Genomic DNA, 25,721 nt, shown 5'->3' on the forward strand with positions numbered 1-25,721 from the left:
ACCCAAATAAAACCCCAAACCACACCACCACCCAAATTCCCCTTAAACAAGCAAGGGGAGAAGAGCCTCTGGAAGAGACAGTTTACTGCTCAGTGACTATCAAATTAGGTTTCTTTCATGTTCTGTGGTTCTGCAACTCTTCATGGAAGTTAAAGACCTTTATATTCTTCAGGTATAACCTGTGCGCTTGAAGGCTCAGGAAGAAAGATTTGAAAATACCTTTACTGCTGAAGCTCCTTTTGTTGCTGGACCAGGTGGTCCACTCTCCTGCTTAACACCAACAGTCAACCTTTCACTTGATTTTAATAATAATATTTAATTCTACAAAAAAAAGCCATTTTATTACATTCCTTTTAAAATAAAAAAACCAAACTGTACAAAGAAGCATGATCAAACCTCCATAAAGCAGGTTAATACTGTTCTGTTTATTGCCTCTTGAAGACTCTCTGCATAGTGTCCGTGAGTTGTGTTTAAGGTCCAAGTGAAGATAAAACAGCAGAGCAGCAGAGAGGTGAGGAAGGGCCACAGAGGTGGGCAGTGCAGAGCTTCAGAGGGTACATGGGACATGCTCCATTAAAGTATCCAGAAAACAGCAGCATTGCACACACACAACCCCCCTCCAAACAAACCCTATTTTCACAAGATTATTTTTCAATTGTAAACGTTTTACTTTTTGTTTTTAAAAAAAGAGGCTTATCTTTTTATATATATATATATCTCTATAATTCCAGGGCTTTATGAACCCAGAGAATGAGAAAGGAATGAAAAGGGAGGGAGGAGAAGGAGGAGGAGGAAAAGAAGGGGGAAGATAGGGACTGAAAAATGGACTCAGTATCTGTTTTGGTTATCTGTTTTCCAAAACAGCTCAAGGCTAATGAGAAAATGCACAGCCAGAAGGACTAAGGAAAATCAGGCAGCCTGGAAAAAAATTAGGAGCTAAACAGCCAAAACCCAAAAAGAAATAAAGCAAAGCAAATGCACACACACAAACACACACAAGTGTGTGCACTCACACCACACACACGTAAGGGTCCAGGATTAATTTTTTAATTGTTTGTGGACCTAGGTTATATATTTTTTTTTTTTTTAATTCTGGCTGAGCTCTCTTTTTTTTTTTTTTCCTTCTTTTTTCCCTTTTTTTTTTTTTTTTTTGATTTTTCTTCTTTAAATCTGCTGCATGTTTCCCAAAGCTAAGAATTGAGTATTTCTCCCCAGTTATACTCTTTGGATTTCTGCCAACATCAGCTTTTATGTTCAGTGGGGAAAAAGTAAGCCTGGTAAGTATTGTATAAACTGCAGCTTTAGCATAAAGTACCTCTAGATATTTAATCATTTTTAACCAACTTTTCCATCCTCCATACCTTACCACGTTTCCCCCCCCAAAAAAGCAAAAAATAAAAACAAACAAACAAAAAAAACCCAGAAAAACCCACCACCCCACCAATGTACAGGCTTTAACTCAGTGTTTTCTTAACAATACATCTGCAGTGTTTTCACTTTGGCCACTGTTAAAGATGCAGGCATAGAGAAGGGAGTGTTGGACTAGCATGTATTAAAGAAAAAGGAACATTAACATTGCAGATCTCTCTCAAAAAGACTAAAACACTAACAAATACAAGTCGATGCACGTTTGCTTTAAACTAGTGTAATTCTTTTTCACATTGGATTAAACATTTGTATACCAAACATTACAGTGCTGTTTATCTCCTCCAATCATGCAAAAAATAGTTAAAACGTGCCACTTCTGCCACAAATAGAATATGACCAATCCCCAATCCCCCTACATACCTTCCAAAATTAGGATTTGAAATGAGAAGAACTTTATAAAGAAATATAGACACAAAGCTGCCAATTAATACCAAGATGGCACAAATTACAGATTTGTACAGAAAGCTCACGTTAAGTCAACTGACACTTCTCTCAGCCTCATCATTTGAAAGGCCATAATCCTGCAAGGTCAGAAAGTGGTGACTCTCAAAGGATCCTGAACTTACAGCTCCCATCTACAGCAGTAGGAACAGTAGGTGTCCAGAACTTTAAAAACCTGGTATTTAACACCTTCAACTCACGTTGAGAAATTGAGGCACTCGGCAGTTTACAGGATCAAGCCTTACAGAGGTAGAAAAGACTTAACTGGTGCAGTAATTCACAGAAGTTTCTAGAGAGCTGCCAGACAGCTTTCCGAAAATCTTCCAAGTGTGAATCATGCTTCAATGCTTGCCTGTGAACACACATGAACTGCAATATGTCTGGGGACCAAAGCAGCATCCAAATAAAATTCCCACTTAGGCTGTGAACTGAGCATCTTCATTAGAAAACTGATGCTGAAGAATGAACACAATTTTATGTTCTGCAAAAAAGGGCAGCAACCACAGCACGTGTGCCTTTCACTCTTGCTCTCTTGATTGACACATACCCCCCCCCCTTTCCTCATCCCTCTGAGCTTCTCTGATAAACAGCATTGCAAGTTGGTTTAAAAAAAAAAAAATTTACAAGAGAGAGTTCTGTTGGTCATCTATTTACATGTGGCATCACTCCACCAGAAGTTTGATCTCATTGGCTAATAGCTGGTTCATGTTGAATAGAGCCCCCGGGAGCTTGGTGAGCAACTCTCTCTCCGTGGTCTCAGGGTCGCTGTCGACAGAGCTGGAGCTAGCACTCATATTGTCGACAGCGGCACTAGCTGGAGGGCCCAGCTCTGGCTCGCTAGTCTCGCTTGCCGTGGACACCACAGAGAGCAAGGACATGCGCCGCGTCAAGCGACCGGGGGTAAGGAGAGAAGCGGCATAGTCCGCTATGATACCAGCTACATCTAGATTACAAGCCTTGTCAAAGGCAATGAAACCTACATTTGCATTGGCCTCGCAGACGTAGAATGAACCGTCGTCCTTCATCAGCAGGTCAATGCCACACACGTCCATCCCCAGGATGTTTGACACTTGGACTGCCAACTGCTTGCCTTGTTCACTCAGTGAGCACATCATCCCTACGCCACCTGGAAAAAGTGGAAAAAAAAACTTGCTGTCTGTAGTCTGGTCACAGGTGACTGACATCCTTCTCAACTGGTTGGTTCTTTTTGGTTCGGAAGCTCCAAAGCGAGCTTGCAAGCATATTGCTGCTGACTCAGAAAGCAACCTCCTTTCCACAGTGACTACTAATGAACTTGAAGCCACAGCAGGATTTCAAAAGATTCTGACCTGCCAAAGCCAGGTCAAGATTATGACTTGTTTAAAAAACAGTTAAGTGCTGACTTTTTAGTCCAGAAAGATATCATATATTTTTATGATCCTGGGATATTAAAAAGATGACCTAACAAACCACCCTTGTTCCTTCTAAGGCAGAGGCTTTCCGTACATATTTCTAAGTTATCACAAGAAATCTTTCAGCAAAATTAAAGCAAGTGTTCCTGACAAGACTACAGCTCTAACAAATATAATAGAGAGGGATGGGGGCTGAGACATTGTCATCTGCTCATGTCCCTCTCAGCTTGCTATCATAGGTTGCTGTCTCTAAAGCAAGAATTAGGGATCATATGTGTCCGAACCTCAACTGGTCCCATTCACAGTCTGTCGTCTAAGTATTAACCGACTCAGACTTCATCTATCACAACACTTAAGTTTAAAAAAAACAAACAATAACAAACCAAAAAACATTTAGCAGAAAAATCTTTCAGGCTGTATTTCCTCAGCATCAAGTAGTAACTAAAACCTCTCAGGCATTTTGACTAACCAAAACTGTACTGCACATGAATACATTTTATCCCACCCCTGGTCAGGTTCCATACAGCTTCAGCCAGGCAACCTCAACCCTCCCTCCTCCTTCTACCCCCAGAAACTTGCTTGTCCTACATCCAAAGCTATGCAGAAACACAGTTCTGAGTATTCTACAATCAATGCAGTAATCTTCCTCTTCCTCTTCCTCTCAGACACTGTCTTTGAGGGAAAGGGTTGCAGGCAGGAGCCTGACAGACATAAGGCAGCCCAGCAGCTGCACAATGCAATCCATCTCTTTATTGCCTTCAACAGTTTCCTCCCTTAACACTCTCTTCCACCCTCTTGCCAACTGACTGTCTCCTCCACCTCCCTCAGTCTCGTCTTCCATCTTCCTTCTTTTTCTGTTCCTCTTAACAGGATGAAATGAATGGTAACACGGCATTAGCATGACATTGCCACTACCACATCGGTTGCTCCGTTCGTGTTCCTAGAACTTTCCCCTCCTTTTCATCAGTCCTATCCATCTAATATTTTGGGCGGAGATTGTCTCTCCTTCCATGATTGCTCAACACACATCTCACTTAATCCTCACTCTCGTGTTTCCTCTGTAAACCTCCAACAGTGAGCACAATTAATACAAAATAAAACCTGCAGCTTACTTCAGTTGGGTTTGTGATTTTTCAACTGGATTGAAAAATTCTGATCAAAACTATGAACAATGATTTTTCCTACCAAGTGAGCAGTTACTCTGCATCCTCCCATCTGTTGAGCAGCGGAGCATGGTGCCCACCACACGGCCTCCTACTACGATGACACGTACATCCTTGCCATGGGACTCTTTAACGTATTTTTGAAATAAGTAAGGGGCATCATGACGAATCAAATGGCTTAGGTCTGCCAAATGGTGCTTGTCTCGTGCCAGGAACACAGCTTTACCTGTATGAAGAAAAGAACATCGGAAGATTGGAAGAAGCTATGGATTTGAGCTGTGTCAATAATTCAGCACATAGAAGTAAAACCTCTGACCAGTATGCTGCCCGTTCTCACAGGCCCCATCTGTAGCTTATACCCATTTACAAATTCTTCTGTGGACATCAGTGTTCCACTGCTTCAGTGCATTTAAGTGTTCAAGTACTGACAGAGTTGAGGAGGCATATGAAGAGTGAAAAAAAAAAAAAAGAAAAGATAACAGCTTTAGATAAAGGACGTGGTCTTGTAATTTCAACTCCTTTTGGTACAAGTCCTTAATGAGGGGGGAAAAGGAAGAAATACTTAAAGAGCAGCAGACATTTAATTAATAACACAGTTTTGTTCAGGCACAAGAGGACTGGACCCTCAGCCTACAGCTTTCACACACAGGAACGAGTGACATGAAACTGTTAAACACCAGGCAGCTAAGAACTCTGAAGTCGCTAGTGTGCCACTGCAGAACCAACTGCCTCTCTGCTGCGAAGTTGCTGAGAGCTGCTCTTCCCAGTACTTACAAGAGCTCACAACTCCAGAATGAGGCTTTGCAGTGGAACAACTACATTCAGAGGAAAACACTAGACTCCACAATATGCAAGATAATTTAGCAGAAGATTCCACAAGACACAAACTGAATGGAACGTACTACAATTTTGGAAAAAACTCTTTAGAAATCACTAGCTTTTCTGCAAGCAAACATCTCAAGGACTTGGTTTTTTTAACCTAAAACAAGTCATTTCATTCCCCTTCATTTCTAGAGCACACCAAAGACTTCTTTGTTCTTTTCCAATTTGACTAATACTGATGAAAGCCACTCCTGAAACAGACTCTACCACTTTCCACCTCATTTCTAGTCTCACAAGATGGCATCCCTTTCCATCTTTACCTACATTTCCCAACTCCTCTTCCCCTTTCTTAAGGACTCTTTCATGTGTCATATTAGATTTGTTTTGCAATATGGCTGCACAATTTTTTTTGTGGCAGAATTGTCACTCAGTTTTGCTACAATGCTAACAGAGTACAAAAATCAATTGATAAACTGCCTATCTTAACTAAGGCAACAGAAATGCAGCAGTAGCAGAACTAGGAGAAATAACGTGTGAAGAATAATTCTACCAAGTGCTACAAAGCCCAACTGGAGCAGCCTCTGCTTCATCAGGATTTAAGGTCTCCGTAACACAGAACACTGCTTAAGGAACATGGAAGTTCTCATCACAAACAGTATCAGAATGCAAACTTAAAAATCATGACAAGAAAGCAAAAACCTCCATGTGCTTTCTCCCATTCCCAACTTTAGCTCTCCTACAGGCACTTAATAATCCTACTGTATTCATAAAATGGGATAGGAAGAATGATGCCTTGCAGGGGAACTACTTAGTTCTTGGTAATTATGCAGCATCATGACATCTTGGCAAAAAAATAAGATTGGCACATTTGCTGCAGCAGCAAACTACATAGAAAATGGGCCTAGAAGAGTATGACTTTTATTCATCAGCCAGTACCTATGACCATGTTTGCCTGTTGTTTTTTTTAAATACCATTTGCAAATGGCTGCTCTTCAATTAATTTGAAAGCTTCCCCAACTCTCTTAATGTGAAAGGGTATGTACTGTGCAGAAATTTGCCCTAAAACGCCTGGAATTTAGAGTGCTCTACAGTAAAACTTGTAAATGGAGATTTACATGAATTCTGGCTAAAAAGGGAGAAGAAAGTCAATAGCTCCAAACTCTGTAATTATTTAGTAGATCTTAACAAGAGGCAGTATCAAGTCAAATCCACTGTCTTGGATACTCCACGGTTGTCAAATTCAGCTTGCTGCAAAGTCAAACTCCAGCTTGGCTTCATACCTCCACAAGCACTTTAAAACCCTATAAACAGGTATTACTGCCAACAGAAGCAGGTCTAACCTTCCTCTGCCCCAGCCTTTTGCTCTCTTCCATTACATCAACACAAGCATTGTGCAAGTAAATGATAATTCATGTAAGTAATTAAACCAAGTAAAAATAACCCAACTAGATTCATTCAACATCAGTTCCTGAATCCATTTACTACATGGCTACAGAAGCACTCATGCTAGCAGAAGAGATGCACCAGAGCAGCACAGAGGGGGAACAAACTGACAGACAATAAGAAGGAAGAAGTGGCGTCTTTTTGTTACGCTTTTGTTTAAGGTAACTGCTGGTTTATGTGCTTAAACTTCGGTTTCAGTCTCTTTTTACTTCTAGTATTTATTAAATTGGTTTTAAAGTAAATTAAAAACACTGCAACCTCCTGTGCAAATAACCTCTGAAATGAATTTTAAACCTGGTTTCCTTTAGTAGATCACTATCAAACATTAAACGAAATTGATGTATGGTTTCATATTCAACACTTAAAACAAAAGACTGATAACAGAACAATTTAATCTGAACCTGCTGTATTATCACCAGCACTGTCAGAGATCTTTTTCTGAAAAAGAGATCATTTGACAAACAATACATGAGATTTTATTTAAATCAGAATCCTAATTACAGACAAAGTCAAGTAGAAAAAACGTCAAATTAAGACTGAATTAACTAAGATTTCATTTCTTATGCCTATTTAGAAACATCCCTAAAATCCACATAGGCTTCTCTCTACTTGCTTAAGGCCAGAACTTCCATTATTCCAGTTCAAAGTTTTCCTCACAGAAGTCACCAATGCACCACAATTTTGAATCCCTATCCCCCCTGCTATTGCAAGACTAGATTCTACTAAAACTGCTTCCCATTGTTGCAGCCTACTCAACATTCAGAAGTCGAAGGATGGTAGAATTCAGATGTACCGCAAAGAAGTCCAACACCTAATAGAAGACCTTCTTAACTATCATCCCTTGACGAGACAAAATCTTTAAAGAGTGCTGCTCAGAATACTCCTTGCCCTCACCCCTGACCTCACACCCACCTCGGTGACCCCGCGTGTTCTTCACCACCATAGGGAACTCCAGCACTTCCGCCTCATCAATCATTTTGGCAAAATTCTCATGACCACCTGGCAAAAAGAAAACCAACAACATTATGTGCCACCCATCTGGTGTGGCCAAATTGGGGATGTAATTGCCACACATTCCTCCCACCCCTACAGCTTAGATAATGCAGAAAAAACTATCAGTTAAGAGGAACTTGGTCATGGAGCATGATCAGAGTTTGGAGGTGTTTGTGATCTGTGGGATACTAACTCCTACTTCCTTTGAAATGGAAGACACAAGTTGACAAAGGCCTCTTGATCACAACCCCAAAAGGCTCAATCCAATCTTCCAAATCTGAATGCCCCGATTCTACCATCTCATTCCATTTTATCCATTTTACTTTATCAACTCCCACCTTTTCAAGTGTCTAGCAGGAAAATAGCACAGATGTAACACCAGTAACAGTTCCATCCAAACTACTAACCAGGAAAGCAACATGGAATACAAAGACAAGGCATAATCCAGACAGCAGCAACAACCCAAATCTTGTCACTCCACCTCCCCCATTTCCAAGGCTTAAGTCTCCTGCATCTCATTCTCCCTATTTCCTGAAGTAGTACTTCAACCTTTTCGTCTCCTTGCATCTGTAAGGACCTTAGAGAGTAGCTTTTAACTACCATTCACATGATTACGGTTGATACGTCGAGGTTATTTGAGTTCAGTTCAATTCACAGAAGGCTGACCACAGTACAAGAAATACAGAAGAGAAAGTCAGCAGACAAAAGGGATGAGACTCCTCTAACAGCATGGGCAGTAAAGCGCGGAAGTCAAGCCAAGACACTGGTCACAAAGCCAGCAGCAGCCATCACTACCCTGCCATGGATTTTAATGCGTGTCATGGAATAACATGTCATTCAGCACATCCTGTTTTTCTTGGCAAAGCCAGCTCTCACTGATAACTTGATACTTGTGTTAAAAAAATAAAAAGGTCATGCTTCTGTCAAATTCCAGAAGCAGGCATTAAAAGAAGTGGTAGGGAGTTATGAACAGAGATGTTCTGCAATTACCCCATCATTCGTGGTCTCCCCTTCCCCCCCAAAAAATTAAAAACTCATTCCTTTCTCAAAGAGCTAGAACAACCACATCTATAAAGAAAGGGTATGTTTCTTCTCAAATGTGTTTTCAAAGTAATTGATGGGAAATAGTAATTCATAGTAATTGATGGAAACCCATGTTTGTGTTTTTATCAAGTTGTTTGTGTTTTTGTCAAGTTCCCATTACAAAAAGCCTATTGCTGCAACCACACAAAGGGGAGGAAAGCACTGGTATTTCCCAAGAAGGATATCTTCAATTCTTTAATATATTGTAATTAAAAACAGAAATAGCATCAGGGTAGCTCAGGCAAATGGTTCCTCTAATCTAGCACTCTTGTCAGGAACCACAGACTCCAGAGGCAGGCACAAGAAACATTAATAACTAACTTCTCTGGTGGGAAACAAAACCTAAACAATTGTTAAAAGTTGAACACAAGGGCTTGTACTCTTTCTGTCCTTTCATAACTAATATATTCGCAGATATTTTTATTCACATAAAAGTTTAACCTACTTTCAGGTTTTACCAAAGTCTAGATCTTTATAGTATCCTGTGACATTTAGTTGCCCAAGTTGTTGGCTGCTGTTGCGGGCAATTGGAAAAAAATAGTTCAAAGTGGTTTAAGCCAAAATTAGTTGCTTGGGAGGCTGAGGTACAGTTAAAGTACTCTTCCCAGAGCATCACAGCTAATAAACAAAGCCAAAAACACCAAAAATAGAATCTGAGTGCTGTGACTTTAATTTCCTTTCCTGGTTACTGAACACTTATCTGTGGAACTAGCCTCATGCTATTTAATTTTGTGGATTTCCAAAACTTGACTCATCTCTTCTGCACTGCAAAAGCATACATTATGGTAGGTAACTATGCTATCCTTTTGATCCAAAAGCCTTACCATATGAAAAAGTGTCTGGAAGAGGCACACCATGACCAGCAAGTTCTTGAAATGTCCAGAACTTGTTGACACAGTTGAGGATGGCTTGGGGACGATTCATCAATCGACAGCCCATCTTCTCTAAGTGGCGAAGGACTGTGATATCGCTGTCACTCTGGACCCAAGGTGTTGGTACACGCACAACTACCACTTGCGGGTAAGCAGTAATGAGCTCCCCATTCACCCGGAGACCTAAAGAAGGAAGAGAAAAACACCCCAATCAACTACAAGGTCTTCAGGAGAAGGTAAACAGGCAAAGAAATACTGCACAATATGTGATCACAACAGAGATACCAGACTTCAACAGTGAGCATTAAAACAGCACAACTCTCCCTAAAATGCATCTCATCAGTTGTGCTGTTTCATACATGTCACTCTTAACCCACTTAAAACTAGGACTAGGCAAAGGACAGACTGTATTAGGGCACAGAATCTTGGCCTCCTTCCTAAGGTGAAGGAATTTTTTTATAGGTTGACACATCATCTTTTCTATGGGTGTTAGCTGCACACTACATTCACATCAGCAGTATCAATAGCTCAGGAGGTTCCTGCCTCACACTGCTGGTTCTTGCCTACATGATACAGTTCATACCTTTCCCCATTCCAACTGTATTGATCCCTCTGTTTGTGGTACCACGTTACACAACATACTGCCAAAGTAACAGAGATTAGATATGACCCTTAAAAAACAAAACAAAACAAAAAGCTGCAATATTTTTAACACAGATAATTTCAACAATCTGATTTATACTAAGTAAGTACTCAGAAATAACTTTATCAGCTAACAGGGCAGCACCCCATGACATTAAGGCAGGAACTAGAAGGAAAGCCAGCTTTGCCACCAAGACCAATGTATTAATCATGACCTATAGTTTTACAGACTATGTCTCTGAAAAAGAAACACTGAAAGACAGGCTGCAGGAATGGGAATACGATAGGATTGGACGGGAAGGCATCAAGCTTGATGAAGACAGCCTGGCATCTGAGGATGGGAAAAGACAAATAGGATTTGATATTCACTTTATTTGCCTTATGTTCAAAGTAAAGCTTTCTGACTTCAGTGTAAAATACACAGCTCACACTGTTGTCAGCACCTTAAGGGTTAAAAAGAAAGAAGGTGAGCTGAGAAATCACAGTGCATCTGCATTTCTGTGCCTATGAAAAGCCAGCTGTAACTATTCAGAACTAGCCCAAATTAATTACCCGATTAGTTCTATTCCAAAGATTTTACTTTTCAAATACAGACTTGCATCTACTCAACGTGAAGACACATACTACCAAGCAATATATTTCATTTCAAGATGCATTAAAGGCCAGGGGGGGCAAGAAGGAAGGGTGTCCCCCTCTCTGTACTTCCCCTTTTCTTCTCCCAGCCAGGATGTATTTTAGAGCTTGCCTTAAATATAATGAAGCAACCACCTAACTCCCAAAAGGGAAGTAGAAATATGCCACCCAGTCCTCAGGAGTACACAGAACCACACTCTGGAAAGGCCAAAACAGAGCCATATCCAATCCAAAACCCTTTTTCCAATCCCCATTGCCATAATTGTACAGAGATGAGAAAACATAAGCAGACGGGTGCTCTGGCTGCTCACCTCATTAGCACCAAGCACTGCCGCATTGCAGCTGACATGACTTGCGTGTTTAAGCAAGCAGGATTCAGACACACGCACAATTTTAGAGAGGCATCTCAAGCAAGATTAAAAACAAGACACTGCTAAAAAACCTAAGCAAAATGTGAACATCAGGAAATGGACTACCATCTCCTTTAGCCAGAAAAGGAGTACAGATTCAGCAAGCAAAAGATTTTTAACTTATTAGTCAGATTCCACCTTACACATGTATTTTCTCGTTTAGGTGCACACTCAACTACACCCACTTTTTGCCACTGTAATTGCATGCATGTCCTGATCCACATGCAAGCTGTGTAATAATCATTTTAAAAAGGACTGCATTTTCTACGGAGCTCCAAAATTGCCACTGTATCTTTGTTGTGAACCAAAACTACATAGTTTTCTAATTCATGATCTGTCAGAGTCTATTTTGTTGTTTTGCTTTAAAGTCACACCACATGCTGAAGTTTTGCACCATGGAGCCTGAAAAACAGCAGTTTGAGGAGATGTATATGCCTCACCTGGGATTCTCCTGAATACCTGCATTAGACTTGACCATCAGACTGGTGTAAATTCAGCCTGGCCACCATCCCCCCTGGAGTGACTTTGGAAGTACAATGATGTTATCAACAGAATAATCTGAGCTTTTGTTCCAGATTCAATCATTTTCTCTGGTCTGGATAGTGTTCTCCCCAGAACAAAAAAAAATTCTCTCCCCTCATAAAAGGCAGTTTACAAACAAAGAGAAAAGCTACTCAATGAAATGTATAATTTGAATCACTACTACTGACATGCGCCATAAAAATTAGCTGCAGTCTCCCAGCAACACAGCACTGCAAACAGAAGCAGCTTCATTACAGTAAAAAGGAGAGCCAGATTCTGCCATTTTGGAACAAGCTTGTATTCAGCATTCCATCTGAGACCCAGCAGTTAACAATCAGGTTAATGGTCATTATTGCCGAGTGGGCTGATAAAATATTATTTATTCACTACGATGTGCTGAAAGCAGTAACACAGAAGATATTAATGCATACAATTAATTTCTTTTCCAAAGAACCAATTCGTGAATGCAAAGAAGGAGGAAGGAAAAAAAGAGATGTTACAGAGATGTTACTTAAAGAATGGTTAAGAGGTAATTAAACTTTTTTTGAAAATGGAGATGAATGAATTCTCTTTCTTCCACAGTAACAGTACCATCCTGGTCCCAGAACAGTAGTAGTGAGGTACAGTCACAGTTGCCTGTGGACAATGAACCGACCTCACAAACACGCAGAAGGCAGATGTTCAAATCATACAGAATTACCTTGACAACAAGTTGGTCCATTTGTTGGCTTTCTCAATAGATGCCCATGACATTGCACACACGGCAAAGAGACAGCTATACAGTCCTCTGAAATACCAATACTGACAGCCAGGAAAGGGAGATTTCATGTTCTCTAATACTACACTAACTTTACCAACATAGAACAACCATTTTACCAGCGCCTGGGGAACAATTTCTTAGGTTACCATAAAACTTTTGGGTATTCTTTGGCCCCATGAGATAGACTCCTGAGTTAGAATATCACACTATAAAAATAGATGTAAATCCTGCACTTGAACAAGACCTGTTCTTTCACTCAGTACTAGCTTTCTTTGTTCTTCCTCTGCAAGATGAAACTCTCCAAAAAGAACATGGTAGACTTTTTAACATTATACAGCAACCATCACAGTATTCAGATGAAAGTGCAAAAGGAGTTTTTGCAATGTGAGCTGTAATCATTTGGGAATGAACTTGACCAGTTACATCACATCCCTCAAATAAAGCCGAAAAGCCTCAAGATAGCTCAAAGCAGCACATGATAGAACTGAGTGGGTAAATGCATGATTCCTCATCAGCTGGCCCAACTGGTCCTGCTGCTTGTCATTCCCAAAGAACAGCAGGTGAGCTTGAAGTACAAAGTAGCTGGTCTCTGCTAAAAAGGCTTATTTTGACCTAAACAGATAGAAGCCATCACATGAACCTGTGAAGTCCACAGAAAACGGACGCAGCATTAAACACTAGTGAAGATGGAAGAAAGAGGCAGAAACTTCTACTGCTGCTACCAGTGAGATCAGAAGACATGTATCTCTACCCTAAGAAAGTTCTTGAGACAGTAATACCTAACATGGCAGAGCCTATTTGCATAGCAAGATACTCAGGATGACAGTTGCCTCTCAACAACCTGATTTAGTACAATTTTAGGGTGGATACACATACTTCAGAAACAACACAAAATTCTGGAACTTCCCAGCCCTCATTCATACATGTGGGGATTTTTTAGTACCTTCTGTCTTCTTCCCTATGACAAATTTATCTCACAATCACAAAAAGCCTACCTCTTAAGCGGGTTATCATTTAGGTGGCACACATTCCAAATGAAATGCCTCAAAATACAGACATACAAATGAAACAGTTACCATGACTTAACAAGTTGCTGCCTGTCAGCTAAGACTCCTAAGCTGACTATTTGCTTGTTCCCACCCTACAGCAAAACACAAGGCAAATGCTTAACCTTAAGGATCAGTAAAGGTATTCTACAATAATGGATCTCACTACACAACTGGGACAAGCTAAGTGCCCAAACACAGGCATTGTAACAATACCCCATAAAGCTTGCAAGCCAAACACACTTCTGCAAGTCAATCACATCCACAGCCAGAACACGTAAATTCTTAAACTGCAGCCTCAAACCTGTTACAATCCATAAGCATTGGTGCTTCATCTACCCAGTGATCCTACTTTCTTGTGCTTTAGCAACTCTAAGAAGCACTTCTGCGATGATGGCATTCTGTGGCTTCTGAACATCTTAATTCACACCTGTCCTGGTTTTGGCTGGGATAGAGTTAATTTTCTTCCTAGTAGCTGGTACAGTGCTATGTTTTGGGTTCAGTATGAGAAGAATGTTGATGACACACTGATGTTTTCAGTTGTTGCTAAGTAATGTTTAGACTAAGCCAAGGATTTTTCAGCTTCTCCTGCCTAGCAAGAAGGATGGAGGGGCACAAGAAGTTGGGAGGGGACACAGCCAGGGCAGCTGACCCAAACTGGCCAGAGGGACGTTCCATACTGTGTGATGTCATGCCCAGTATATAAACTGGGGGGAATGGGGCTGGGAGGGGTCGCTGCTCAGGAATTAACTGGGCATTAGTTGGCGAGTAGTGAGCAACTGCTTTGTTCATCACTGGTTTTGTATATTATAATTCTTTTACTATTATTATTGTCAATTTATGACCATTATTATTTTCTTCCTTTCTGTCCTATTAAACTGTTCTTATCTCAACCCACAAGTTTTACTTTTTTTTCAATTCTTTCCCCCATCCCACTGGGTGGTGGGGGAGTGAGCAAGTGGCTGTGCAATGCTTAGTTGCCAGCTGGGGTTAAACCACAGCACCCAAGCAGCATTTTAAATTGCTAGACATTTTTTAAACTCATTCTGTTCAGTTTGCACTCTACACAAATCCCTTCCAATCTCTACAAGAATCAGTTCATCAGCAGAGTAACAGCTACTGCAAAGCAATATCTCATGTCCAGTTCGCATGTTATGAACAATTGTCCTTTCAGCTGAAACAATGCAAATGTTTTCACAGAAGGAACATGGTTTCAGGAGATAGGTCTCAAACCTCAAAGATTTGCAATGACATCAAAAATAATTACAGAGCTTTTATAGCTCTCATTATAGCAAACATTAGGCATTTTTAACGAAAAATAAATCCCAGCACTATCAAATAAATTGATAAAAGTATTTTCATTCCAAATTATAACTTTGGATAACAGTCAAAAAAAGCAACCTGAGTCACCAAGACCACAAAGAACTTAGGAGTCAAATTCAAGTCTTCAAGTACAGTCTGTAACCGTAAGAACCATAGCCAACTTCTTCAATAAAATAGTATGACACAGAGCTAAATGCTTGAAGTATTTAATACACAAGCAGAAGGAGACCTGGGTAGGCTTACATGTAAATCAAATTACTGACATCAAGCTTCTATTTTTATGCAATTTCAATTATCAGTATTAACTGATAGACTATGATAGATGAAAAGACTAAGGTAGGTGGAAATGTCAGAAGCTATGGCCTGGGGAAGAAACCGAACGGACATTGACATAAGAGTAATGAAGAAGAAACTTTCTCAGGGAGAATTACTACATTTACTTTTACTTCTATATGTACATTAGAAAAACCTAAATCAGTAAACAGGTTTCCATGATGAAAAACACCAAGCCTTTCAATCCATGCCTGAAGGCAACTGATAATTGTCTTGCTACCCGTGGAAGTTCATTCCTACCATATCACATTTCTGATCAAATGGATCAAAAGAGCAGGAATGATGTACAAAAGGTGGGTTTGCAGATGTTCCCTGTTCAGCGCTGCCATGAATCCAGCAACATGAAACATTCTAGTCATTAAGCCTTCTTCTTTCAAACTGATTTCCAAACATACACATTTTACAGAATTTATCTGAGAACTGTGTGACTATAAGAAGTGCCCAAACGTGACAACAAAGTTTAATTATTCCTTGTGGAGCATGGATAGCTACAAAAGGCATCCTTGCCTCTGCGGCCCCAGCTGCCATAAGCAGCCACTTCTCAGAAGAATCTAACTTCAGTGACTGCCTCTGTCTTTGGCAAAACCCCTAATAAATGCCAACTGCTCTGAAACATGTAAGTAAAACAAAGCAGGAAAAAAAATGTTTCAGTATTCAGACAGCTCCAGTATGTGGAATACATTTCTAACAGGCATAGCAAATGAGTGGAATAATGCATGGTCATTGTGCATGCGGCATTTGAAAAATAAAATTTGAATCAAATTTTCAAAACCACCAAACATACACTAGCTCCCATCACATTCCCAACAGGAGCTAACGGGGACTGAGAATTTCCAAAAATATTACTGAGATTTTTCCGCGGAGATCTGTATGCTACCCTGAAAGTCTCCAGCTCTCTCAACTTCGTTACACCAATTTATTCATCCATCCATCCATGGAGTTGCTAACGTTTCCCAAATGAACAGTCACTCAGCAAGCAGGCTATAATGAATTCAACTTAATTCAGCTGGGAAAAACAGGCTAGCCTTTCAGCACACAAACCTTTCCTCATATTTTGAGGACATCACATTCTGCTACCTGCTTTTCCCAATTATCAGTTGTTCTAACAAAAATCACTGATTTTTTCTACAAACCTAGATTCACACCTGTTCTCAAAGCAGTGCATTCTTATTTTTGGTTCATTCATCCTCCCGACATCCATCAGCCGCAAGACACTGCATAATATTTGTGTTAAAGTTCTAAAGTGTTTAATAATTACTTACAGCCTACTTGCAGAAAATTAAATGTGTTTCATCCTAATTGCCACATAAAAGCAATCTTAAAGCACAAAAGGGAAATGCCCAAACTTTAACAGCAGATTACTGGCAATAACAAGACATGCACTCCCTCACCAAACTCAAACAGAACTAGACCTCTAAAATTTTTCAAACTCAGCATACTTCAAACATACATTCTGCTAAGAGAGTGGCAGAATTTAGGAATAATTAACAAAGTAGAATTAACATTAACAAAATACTATTGTATACCTCAAAAGCCTGCTGCAAAATGTTGATTTAACCTTACATATCTATCTTATAAAACAAATGTAAGCAACATAAATGCCCACAAATTGGGTGATAGGTAGTAAAATACAGCACTTAAAACACAAATTTATTTAAACTAGAACTTAACCTTTGAAGAGCAGCTAAGCGCTGAATTTTTAGAAATTCACCAATTTACTAACACCAAACTAAACTTCCCCCTTGGGAGTTGCACGGGCATTTTCTCCTCTGCATCACTCTACCACCTCACAGCCACAGTTTATTAGTCTGAACACTAAGTTGTCACAGTTTCTCCAAAATTTCACTGCTATGCAAAAGCCCCTTTGGTATCCAGTATTACCAAGCTATTTTTTTACTCTACACAGAAACAAGATTTCTACAATAGTTCTGTGCTGGGTGTTTTAAGTTCATATTCTCTCCCTTTCTATCCTACTTACTCATTTTTCAAACCAAATTAACAAGTTCTGGCACTTAACCCTATGGGTTTAATACGACCTCAATCTCCTCCTCCACACAAACTTAACCAAAAGGGCTTTCTCGCCAAGATACACTTTCATAGCTCAGCAGTTCAAATGAAATCACACGTAGCAGAGACAAAACTGATCTCTCTAGAACAGTACTACGCCATTCTATTCTGAAACAGAAAGCAGAGAAATAAAGAGGAGCAGCTTCAGCTTCAATTCATAAATTCCTAACGCAAGCATTGTGAAAACTTTCACAAAAGACCACTGCTGCAGCTCCAAACAGAAGGCAAGCAGGTACCCGAGTTAAACCAGCTCTACTTCATGTCCCTTCCTGGACTCAGGGGATCTCTTCCCTTGCCCAGGAAGAACACGGCATCATTCTTAGAAATGCGTGGGCTACTGAAAATGGTCGAAAACTTGGGAAGGACAATGATGCTCAAACTGATTACGGCCATTCTGGATTAGGGGTTCTTTTGGGGCACAAGGGGGAAACAGACCAGATGCCTATATGCGTACCTCACTAAATCAATACTAAGCAGAGTGATGATGGCTAGATCTGTGTTTCTGAGCTACATTTCTAGTCACAATAAATTGTTTGCTTATAATCCCAAACCACAAGCACTTCTTTAGAATCATGCATAAATGTGATGTGAATGGACCCAAATATGAAAAAGTATGTAAAAGGTAAATAAACACAAATTAATTCTAGACCACCATCTTGCTCTGAGAATTGCTTTTATGGTAGGTATATAAACATGGAAACTATACTGAAATAATGTTAAAACCTTAGCTACCATTATTGTATCTATATAAAAACTCACACAATTAAGAAACCGCATCACTAACAAAAAAATACATTTCCAGAGACTACTTAAAAGGCATCCAAACAAGTATAGAAAGAAATACACAGTATTTTAGCCCTATTCCCAAACATGGATGCTTTAGTGATATTAACTGTTAAGATGCATTTTAAATGGAGCATTGTGAAAAAAACTGTGAAGAAAAACGCCACAAAAGCAGAATCAAAAGATTCATTAAACAAAACAGTGTTGGAAAAGATGTGATTTCAAACACCTTGAAAGTCAATTTCTGCTTTTCCCACCGAGTTTATTCGAAGGTCTCATCACACATCTGCTTTTCTAATTTGCTGCTGGGCAAAGTTAGAAGAATTTTAAATATTTTCCATAGCATAAACTCAAAGATAAAATGTTCAGGCTGAGATCCATTTAAATTTACTGAAATAAAAAATGAAGTGTAGCTGTTGATCAAAGTTCTAAATTATCTGAATTATAACAAAGGGAAGTCTCTCATAGCTCAAGTTAATGACTGAGTGCAAAGGAGATGGTTTTGACTTGAATGTTGCAAAAAGGTCCCCCAATTCTTATACAAGTATATGCATGTACACATGCTATATGTAGCCACTGCAGTGATTAGATTATCTTTTGTCTATTAGATTTCCCAACAAAGCTCTCAAGGAATATAAATGACTCTTCGTATTAAGAGAAAGCTCAGGCTCAATAACAGGATTTATGTATCCTGCCCTCGCTCACTATATGCCTTTAAAATTTATTTCTAGCAACTACACTAGAAATACTTTTTCTTGTTTTTACATATAAAAACCAAAAAACCTTGGGTTTCATTATCAGTTTAAGCTGATCTAAGCTAGAGCTGACATACGTAAGGACAATCTTGTCTTTTACCACACTACCAGCACTGTGCTCCCATCATCTCTCCTTTGTCCAGATGTTGGTGACCAAGAGGAAGCCAATTTGGGGGAGGGAGGGGCAGTATTAAGTTTTCAGCTTACCATAGCTTTGCAGTTGTTAGTATCAACACTGTGAAAAAACAAATAAGGCATGATGAGAGGGAGAACACCACTGCCTCTTTGAGTAATAGAAACATATTAAATCAGCATAAGCCAAAAAAAAGTGAAACTAACTTTGGAGTGAGGTTTCACCAGATAGCCTAGAGAACAAACTTACCACTGAAGCCGAAGGAGGTGTTCATACTGCCCTGTTCTGACCATACAGTTCCACTGTCCTTTGCTCCATTTCTGGCACTCGTCTCACCCTCTCAGTGAGTCAGGTCAGATAGCTACATTTGCAGAGCACCATTCAGGGTTTTTTGCGCTCAGTTACTTTACTCAGTTACTTACGTTTTGTGAGGCAAGACCTCAGTTAACCAGATCCCATCCTGCAAGAGCAAAGGGTGGGTATGCACAGAGAAGGAGAGGTGAGGAGTAAGACTGCCTTTTGGGCAGTGCAAGTCCAATCAGTTGTAACACCTAACAAACCACCACCCTCAGACACAAACACTATAAATCAGCAGAAGTCAGCGCTACCACCGAAAGAAACAGTCCTGCTCTTTTGCTACTGCAGCTGCTGCTTCCAAATCCCACGATGCCTCTCCACTTTACCTGCAAAAGTATTTGCACACCTACACGATGACCTGAATCCACAGGAAAGAGAAGGCAGCACAGAAGCAAAAACATGTAAGTAAGGATAATAGTGAAGGCTTTCCTCTACTTCTTTCAGTGTCAGTGTCATCTTAATATCTTTCAGATGACTTCTGAAACAGACCAGGATTTTAGAGATTATTATTTGGACTAGCAACAACAAGTTCATCAGCCACTGCTACTACCAAGCTTGTTGCAGCATGCTTAAAGTAACTTTTGCTTTCTTGAAGGAATCTCAGTCCAAAACAGAAAAAAACAGGACAGTCTAACCTTAGCAAGAAAAAAATAGAAAAACCCGAAAGCATTTAGTGTCTTTTATTATCTTTCAGCTATTAGCTTCTTCTCTAAAAGGAAGGAAAAAAATCTTGGCCGGAAGAAAAGAAAATGACAAATGCAAAATACAAAAAGGTAACGGGGAAAAGCAACATTTAAGAAACTATACGAAAAGAAGCTCTCAAAAGGAATTTAAAAGAGGTTCTAAGTCAGCACTTTTGCTATTTGCTTTATCAGCTTCTTGTGTTGCTCTCCCCAGTGATTAATGGTGTTAAATGCTGTGAAGTAATTCCAAATTTTAAGCTCAAAAGTTTGCTAAGAGAAAGGGTTTGCGTCATTCCTTTAATATATTAAGACCATAATATTTAATAAAACAAGGAATGCCTTTTTGATGCCTGATTACAATTCCCAAGTTTGACAGTAACACAGACTGTTAACAGTAGTATCCACAATCAGGAAAAGCTTGCACATCAGTAGTAGCGAGACTGTTTCAGTGCTAACATACGGATTCGAAGTCTGACTCTGTAGATCATGGGAGTGGAAAATGCTGTGCTATAGCTTCAGTAACCTCACCTGCTCAAAAACAGTACAAAGAAATGCTGATGGATTGGGGGGGGGTTAATGCAGTTTCTCCAAGAATGTCTAGAACATGCTGTAAGATATCAGTCTTCCCTAAAGATAACAGAAAACTTTCTATGTAGGGAGACCTCATAAAACATGGATAAGACTCCAGAAAAGAGAACTGTTCAAATAAAATACACAGTTTCACGTGTAATTTAACCTCGTTCAACTGCATGCTGCAGCAAAAAGCAGTCACCTCATCTCCTCTACCCCCATACTCCCAATTCTCACCTTGCATCAGACCTAGAGATCATACAACCATACAGGAAGTCAGATCAGCTTGTTGCTCGGGGCGGGGGGGGGAGCAGAAAAAGAAAACCAGTGATTATTTTTGCATTTGATAACTAGCTAACTCAGCTCACGAATTCAGTCAGGGGACAACAGGACCATTTCTTTCAGCAACAGTCTGCATTTATGTTAGGAAGCATTTTATTGTGTTTTTCACTTAATACTGTAGCTGTGTTTTTCACTTAATACTGTAGCTGTGGAGTCGTAAGACCCGAGTTTGCACTGGCATTCAAAAAAGTGGTCCTATTCTGCTCCTAGTACTCACACTCTGTCTCCTCACACTGCTCCTTCTTTTGTGCTAGCAGCAATGCTCAAGCAGCTGTAAAGTGAATCAGATAAGGCAGTTACTCTGAATTAATACCAAACCAGCAACACTTCCTTTTTTACCCCAGAGCAATTTCTAAGTTTCATTTGTTACATAGCCATAAAAAAAAGTTTGAGCCAAGTGTGGAACCAGTGTGACAATTGAGATCTGTCTGTATCTACCGAGAATACATATCGTGCAGAGCAGGATACCACTGAACAAGACTTTTCAGAAACTATAACAGAAAGCTGTGAGAATAGTCAGGAATACAGTCCTACATTTAAAGATTTTATTTATTTATTTACAGAGGACTCTGTACTACTTCCTTTAGATTATGTTTTGTCTTTTACATTATGGTTTTTAAATAACATCATCAGTTTAAAAAGATATTCAGATAATCTGCAGTGAATGTGAATATCAAATTAATATGCTATCCTGACAACTGAACATTGCGTGAACCGAAGATGTGTTGATGCGTCTCTCATGTCTCGTACCGACAAGCAGGAAAAACCCTAAACACGCACTGAAAATTGTACCATTTCAAAATGGTACCAAAACCATTTCAAAGTTAATATTTATGATAAATACTTTGTACACAATTGTAATGGTCTCAGAAACTCAGTGTTTTAACAATCTGTGAATACGCTGAAAACACAGATTAGCACTCCCAAACGAAAAGCAAACATCATACTAATATGTCAAAGGCAGCGTGAACCAGGTCTAAGAAAAAAGCAGGGATGAGAAAGAAAGGGAAAGTTACATATCTATAAAACAGAGATGTGACTGGAATAGACCCTGCAAAACTTAGTATGTAGTAAAGAAACTTAAAAGAATCATTAACCTGAGATCTGAAATAAAAGCTGTCCTCTTCCCCCCTATTTACCTCTCTCCTGCTTATCTGCCTGCTTTAGTTGACAAAAGCAGCAGGGTCCTAACCCAACCAAACACCCATGAGTTACAGAGACTCAGCAGTAGCCAGAGCTAAGATAAGAGAAAAGTGAACACACAGCAAACATAACAAGAGGAACATGCTCTGTCATCAAAAGAAGATATTCCTATACTCATCTCCCTACTTCTTGCACTTAGAGCCAGCTCTGGTACCCACATGCTTGCACCACTGGCCACTTCAACCAACCTGAATGTCAGAAAATTGACAGGTGGAAACAGGTTAGGTTTTTTAGCAAACTTAATTAGCCTGTGATTAGCAGATGAGTGGAAGTGCCTGCACAAGGAAGAAATTATGGCATCACTGGGAACAGGGGTGACAGAGGGAGACAAAGGCTCCCCATTTTGGAAGCCAGGAGCTTTAAATTTAGCAAGGCTTTATGATGAAACCTTTACCTAAAACCACTGCTCAGCACAGACCACACTTCAAAAGCAAAAACAGACATCTGTTTATAATCCAGACATGATCTTTTAGTTTCTATGTGGCTGTAGGTGAGACCTCTTGTATCTCATCAGGATTTTTGTACAATGGCTCCCACTATGAGATCTCAAAACACTCCTGGGTCACATAAGCATGCTTTACAGTGTTTTAGAAGTCTAAAGCATCCTCAACTGACAGAACACCCATTTGTGGCAGATAGCTGTCCTTGTGTATCATCTATCCAGAGCCCACCAACACTGAGAGCCTTAGAAATAACAAGTTCTGGAATCCCCCCACCCTCAAATGCAGAAAGACATAAGCATTGAACAATCCCATCCTAAAATGCAAGTCTTAGATGTTACAGAACAAGACTAGAGACTAAATATATATATATAAACTAACATTACTGCAAACTGACTCCCCTCTTAGCAGTCAGTCAGTCTCTCCCATGGTTTAAATGTCCAATTTCTGTTCATTTTAAATAGCAGGTGAAGAAAAAAATTGAGGACACACCTGGAAAAAAAAAATTGGTAATTGGAAAGGTCTTTCCAAAAGCAGAAAGAAACCAGAGAAAGAATTCAAGCAACCCAGAATAGCAGAGGGTTCTCCTCCCATCTGAGATGAATCTAAAATTTTCCCTGCAATGCCAAAAATCTACTAAACACCTTTAAAATGCATAACTTATGCACCTCATCTCTCTCTGCTACCAAACAATACCTTCTTTCATCTCAGTAATTCATACTTCTATTACTGAAGCAAACTGCTGAATGGAGAAGCATCCCAGGTGAGTTTTCAATTTGTAACAGACATGTATCCTTCATTATCTCTCATAACAGAAAAGACATCTAGAAGCATTTCTATATTGTCAGACACTTTTAATAAATAATATCCAACTACCTGTCCTTTCCAAGTGTTCCTAAACATGTTTAACTGAGCCTGAATTCTGGGGAATGGAAGGACCCCCTCAGCTTACTCTTTTGAACTGTCATTGCAGTCTAAGGACTTTCTAATCAAAATTGCATTTAATTTATGAACTGGAGGCACTTATTTTGGAGAAAAATGTGTCCGTCTTAAAGGAAGGAATTTAACCGTGATATTTCAGGAAAATTTTGGGTTAAAACTGACTCTAAAGCTTGCAGAGATAACATCAACTCCCATCTCCAGGGAGATTCTATATCTCTCCCTTTTTTTTTTTTTTTTGGTGTGTCAGATTAAAACTTTATTTACTCAGATACACACTATACAGCAGTTTCAGGTCTCTTTTTCCTACTCAGTAAATAAATCAATAAATAAATAATTGTTCTAGACCAAAAGCTATAACCCAAAATTTCTTAGTTTTGACAGACATTAATGTAAAACCATACACAAAGCAAAGCTAGAGAAGGAAGAATTCCCTTTATCCCACACCTCTGTAAGCTCACTCACTGGACTTGCTTCCTCTTCCGAGCTTTAGAGGGTGAAAACTACACTGCAGTAGCTGCACATGTTCTCCATGCCCTTACTGTAATGAAAATACAAGTACAACACCACAGTATTATTTCTCACCTGTTCTGGATGCAGAAGCTTCCACCTAGTGCCAAAAAGATATTAACTAATTAAGACATTTGCTTAGTATGTTCCCTAATTAAGACACGCCACACAATCTGTAAGTATCTTAAAAGAAAATGCTCCTCAGAATTACACAGGTATACAGTCCTTCCAGCCAGACCAGTCAAATGAAAAAATCATGCAGTGGTAGTATTGTACTCACAGACAGCAGACTAAAGCAAGCAGAAGGGACATCCCCCCACTGTCAGCTTGTTTTGACCTTTGAAGGCAACACATTGAAGAGATTAGCTATCTTACCACTAATCTCTAGATTGTAAATGTAGCCCTGAGTTTACCACTCCCTACAAATTGATAACTATCTTTATATGCACTTACTCTGCAGTGCAAGGTCTAAAGCTGTCTTTGTCTTGTCTTTTCTGAAACAAGCATCTGCCCAATTTACAAAGAAACAAAAAGCACTAAGGGGCTACTGATCTCGCCACAAACGAATCAACAGCAGAGATAGGAAACGGAAGCTTTTTTACCAGCATCAGGTATGACAAGTCTCCTTCGTTCATTTATCTCACTCCTCCACAGATTCCTCTAAGAATCTCCTTTAAACATTTGCAGATTACATTTTTCTTCAAGTTCTTCCACTTTACAGCAACACAATCATAGAAATCTCATTACCAAATGCCACTCTTGATCCCTTCTCAGTAACAGAATTGTAATTTACATTCAATCTTCAGTCCTAGACTCTGCCTCTAACAATTTAAAAAGATTAAAAATTCTAGAAGAAAAGGTTTAACTGCATGCTATGCACCTTGGAAGACCCAAGCAAGAAAGGGGAAGAAACGAGCGCCTCTTTAGAAATCCCCGTGTTGGACAAGACACTCACGTAAGGTTGTGGTTCGAAGACAACTGAAGTCACTCTGTTGCTGCAACAGTCCTACTCTCCAGGCCCATGCAACCCTACAGTGGCATGTAGTAACACCCACTCCCTATCACTCATAATAGTGCTCAACAGACCCACCAGTAAGCAGGTAAGCTTCCTACACCAGCAGGAAGCTATTCTGTTCTTTTGTGGAATTCGTTTTCTGCCGGTATCGCAAGCTGAACCAGCTCACTGTAGGACCTGATCAATCCAGGTGTCAACTGCAACAGAGGAGGCTGGATCACAGCAATGACACCAATGATCTCGACAGCTTAAATTGTCAAGATAGTGCCATTTTGAGACTGTAGAATCGTCTATAGTGAGGTGGGGTGTTTTTCTTCCTGCATTTACAACTCTATGGTCACTATGCTAGCCCAGCTTCCAACTTCGTAAAAACAAGCCTGTCAGACTGATTTCTGTTCCTCCAACTCTTGCCCTCCTGTCCTGTGCAGATAATACATTCTCCAGTGGCTCCTACTCCGTCAGGTAAGAAAAAATTGCAGCAAAATTGCTATAAAGACCCAGCTGCCAGCCTTGTTCAAGCACGACAAACAATTACAAGCATTAAGACATGCAGTTTACACGTACAGCATCCCTTTTGCCTGCAGCCACAGACCTTTTTCACCTCAAAGCATCCACAAAG

At 39.8% G+C, this 25,721-nt stretch overlaps 1 protein-coding gene across 5 annotated transcripts in view; it reads right to left on the reverse strand.

Moving 5' to 3' along the window:
• Nucleotides 1-296: 296 nt before the first annotated feature.
• The window catches only part of RIMKLB (ribosomal modification protein rimK like family member B), a 50,159-nt gene continuing 24,734 nt past the window's right edge, over nt 297-25,721 (reverse strand). For 4 of the 5 annotated variants that reach the window (XM_052790126.1, XM_052790125.1, XM_052790124.1 and 1 more), the window contains 4 exons: nt 9,589-9,819; nt 7,601-7,687; nt 4,446-4,649; nt 297-2,995 (listed from right to left, as the gene is read on the reverse strand). In XM_052790126.1, the coding sequence (XP_052646086.1) occupies nt 2,532-2,995; nt 4,446-4,649; nt 7,601-7,687; nt 9,589-9,819 (986 nt within the window). In that variant the 3' untranslated portion in view covers nt 297-2,531. The remainder of the gene's footprint in view (nt 2,996-4,445; nt 4,650-7,600; nt 7,688-9,588; nt 9,820-25,721) is intronic. The other variant, XM_052790127.1, reaches the window with a different exon arrangement.

The sequence above is a fragment of the Harpia harpyja genome, chromosome 6 (genome assembly GCF_026419915.1).
Source record: "Harpia harpyja isolate bHarHar1 chromosome 6, bHarHar1 primary haplotype, whole genome shotgun sequence".
NCBI lineage: Eukaryota > Metazoa > Chordata > Aves > Accipitriformes > Accipitridae > Harpia > Harpia harpyja.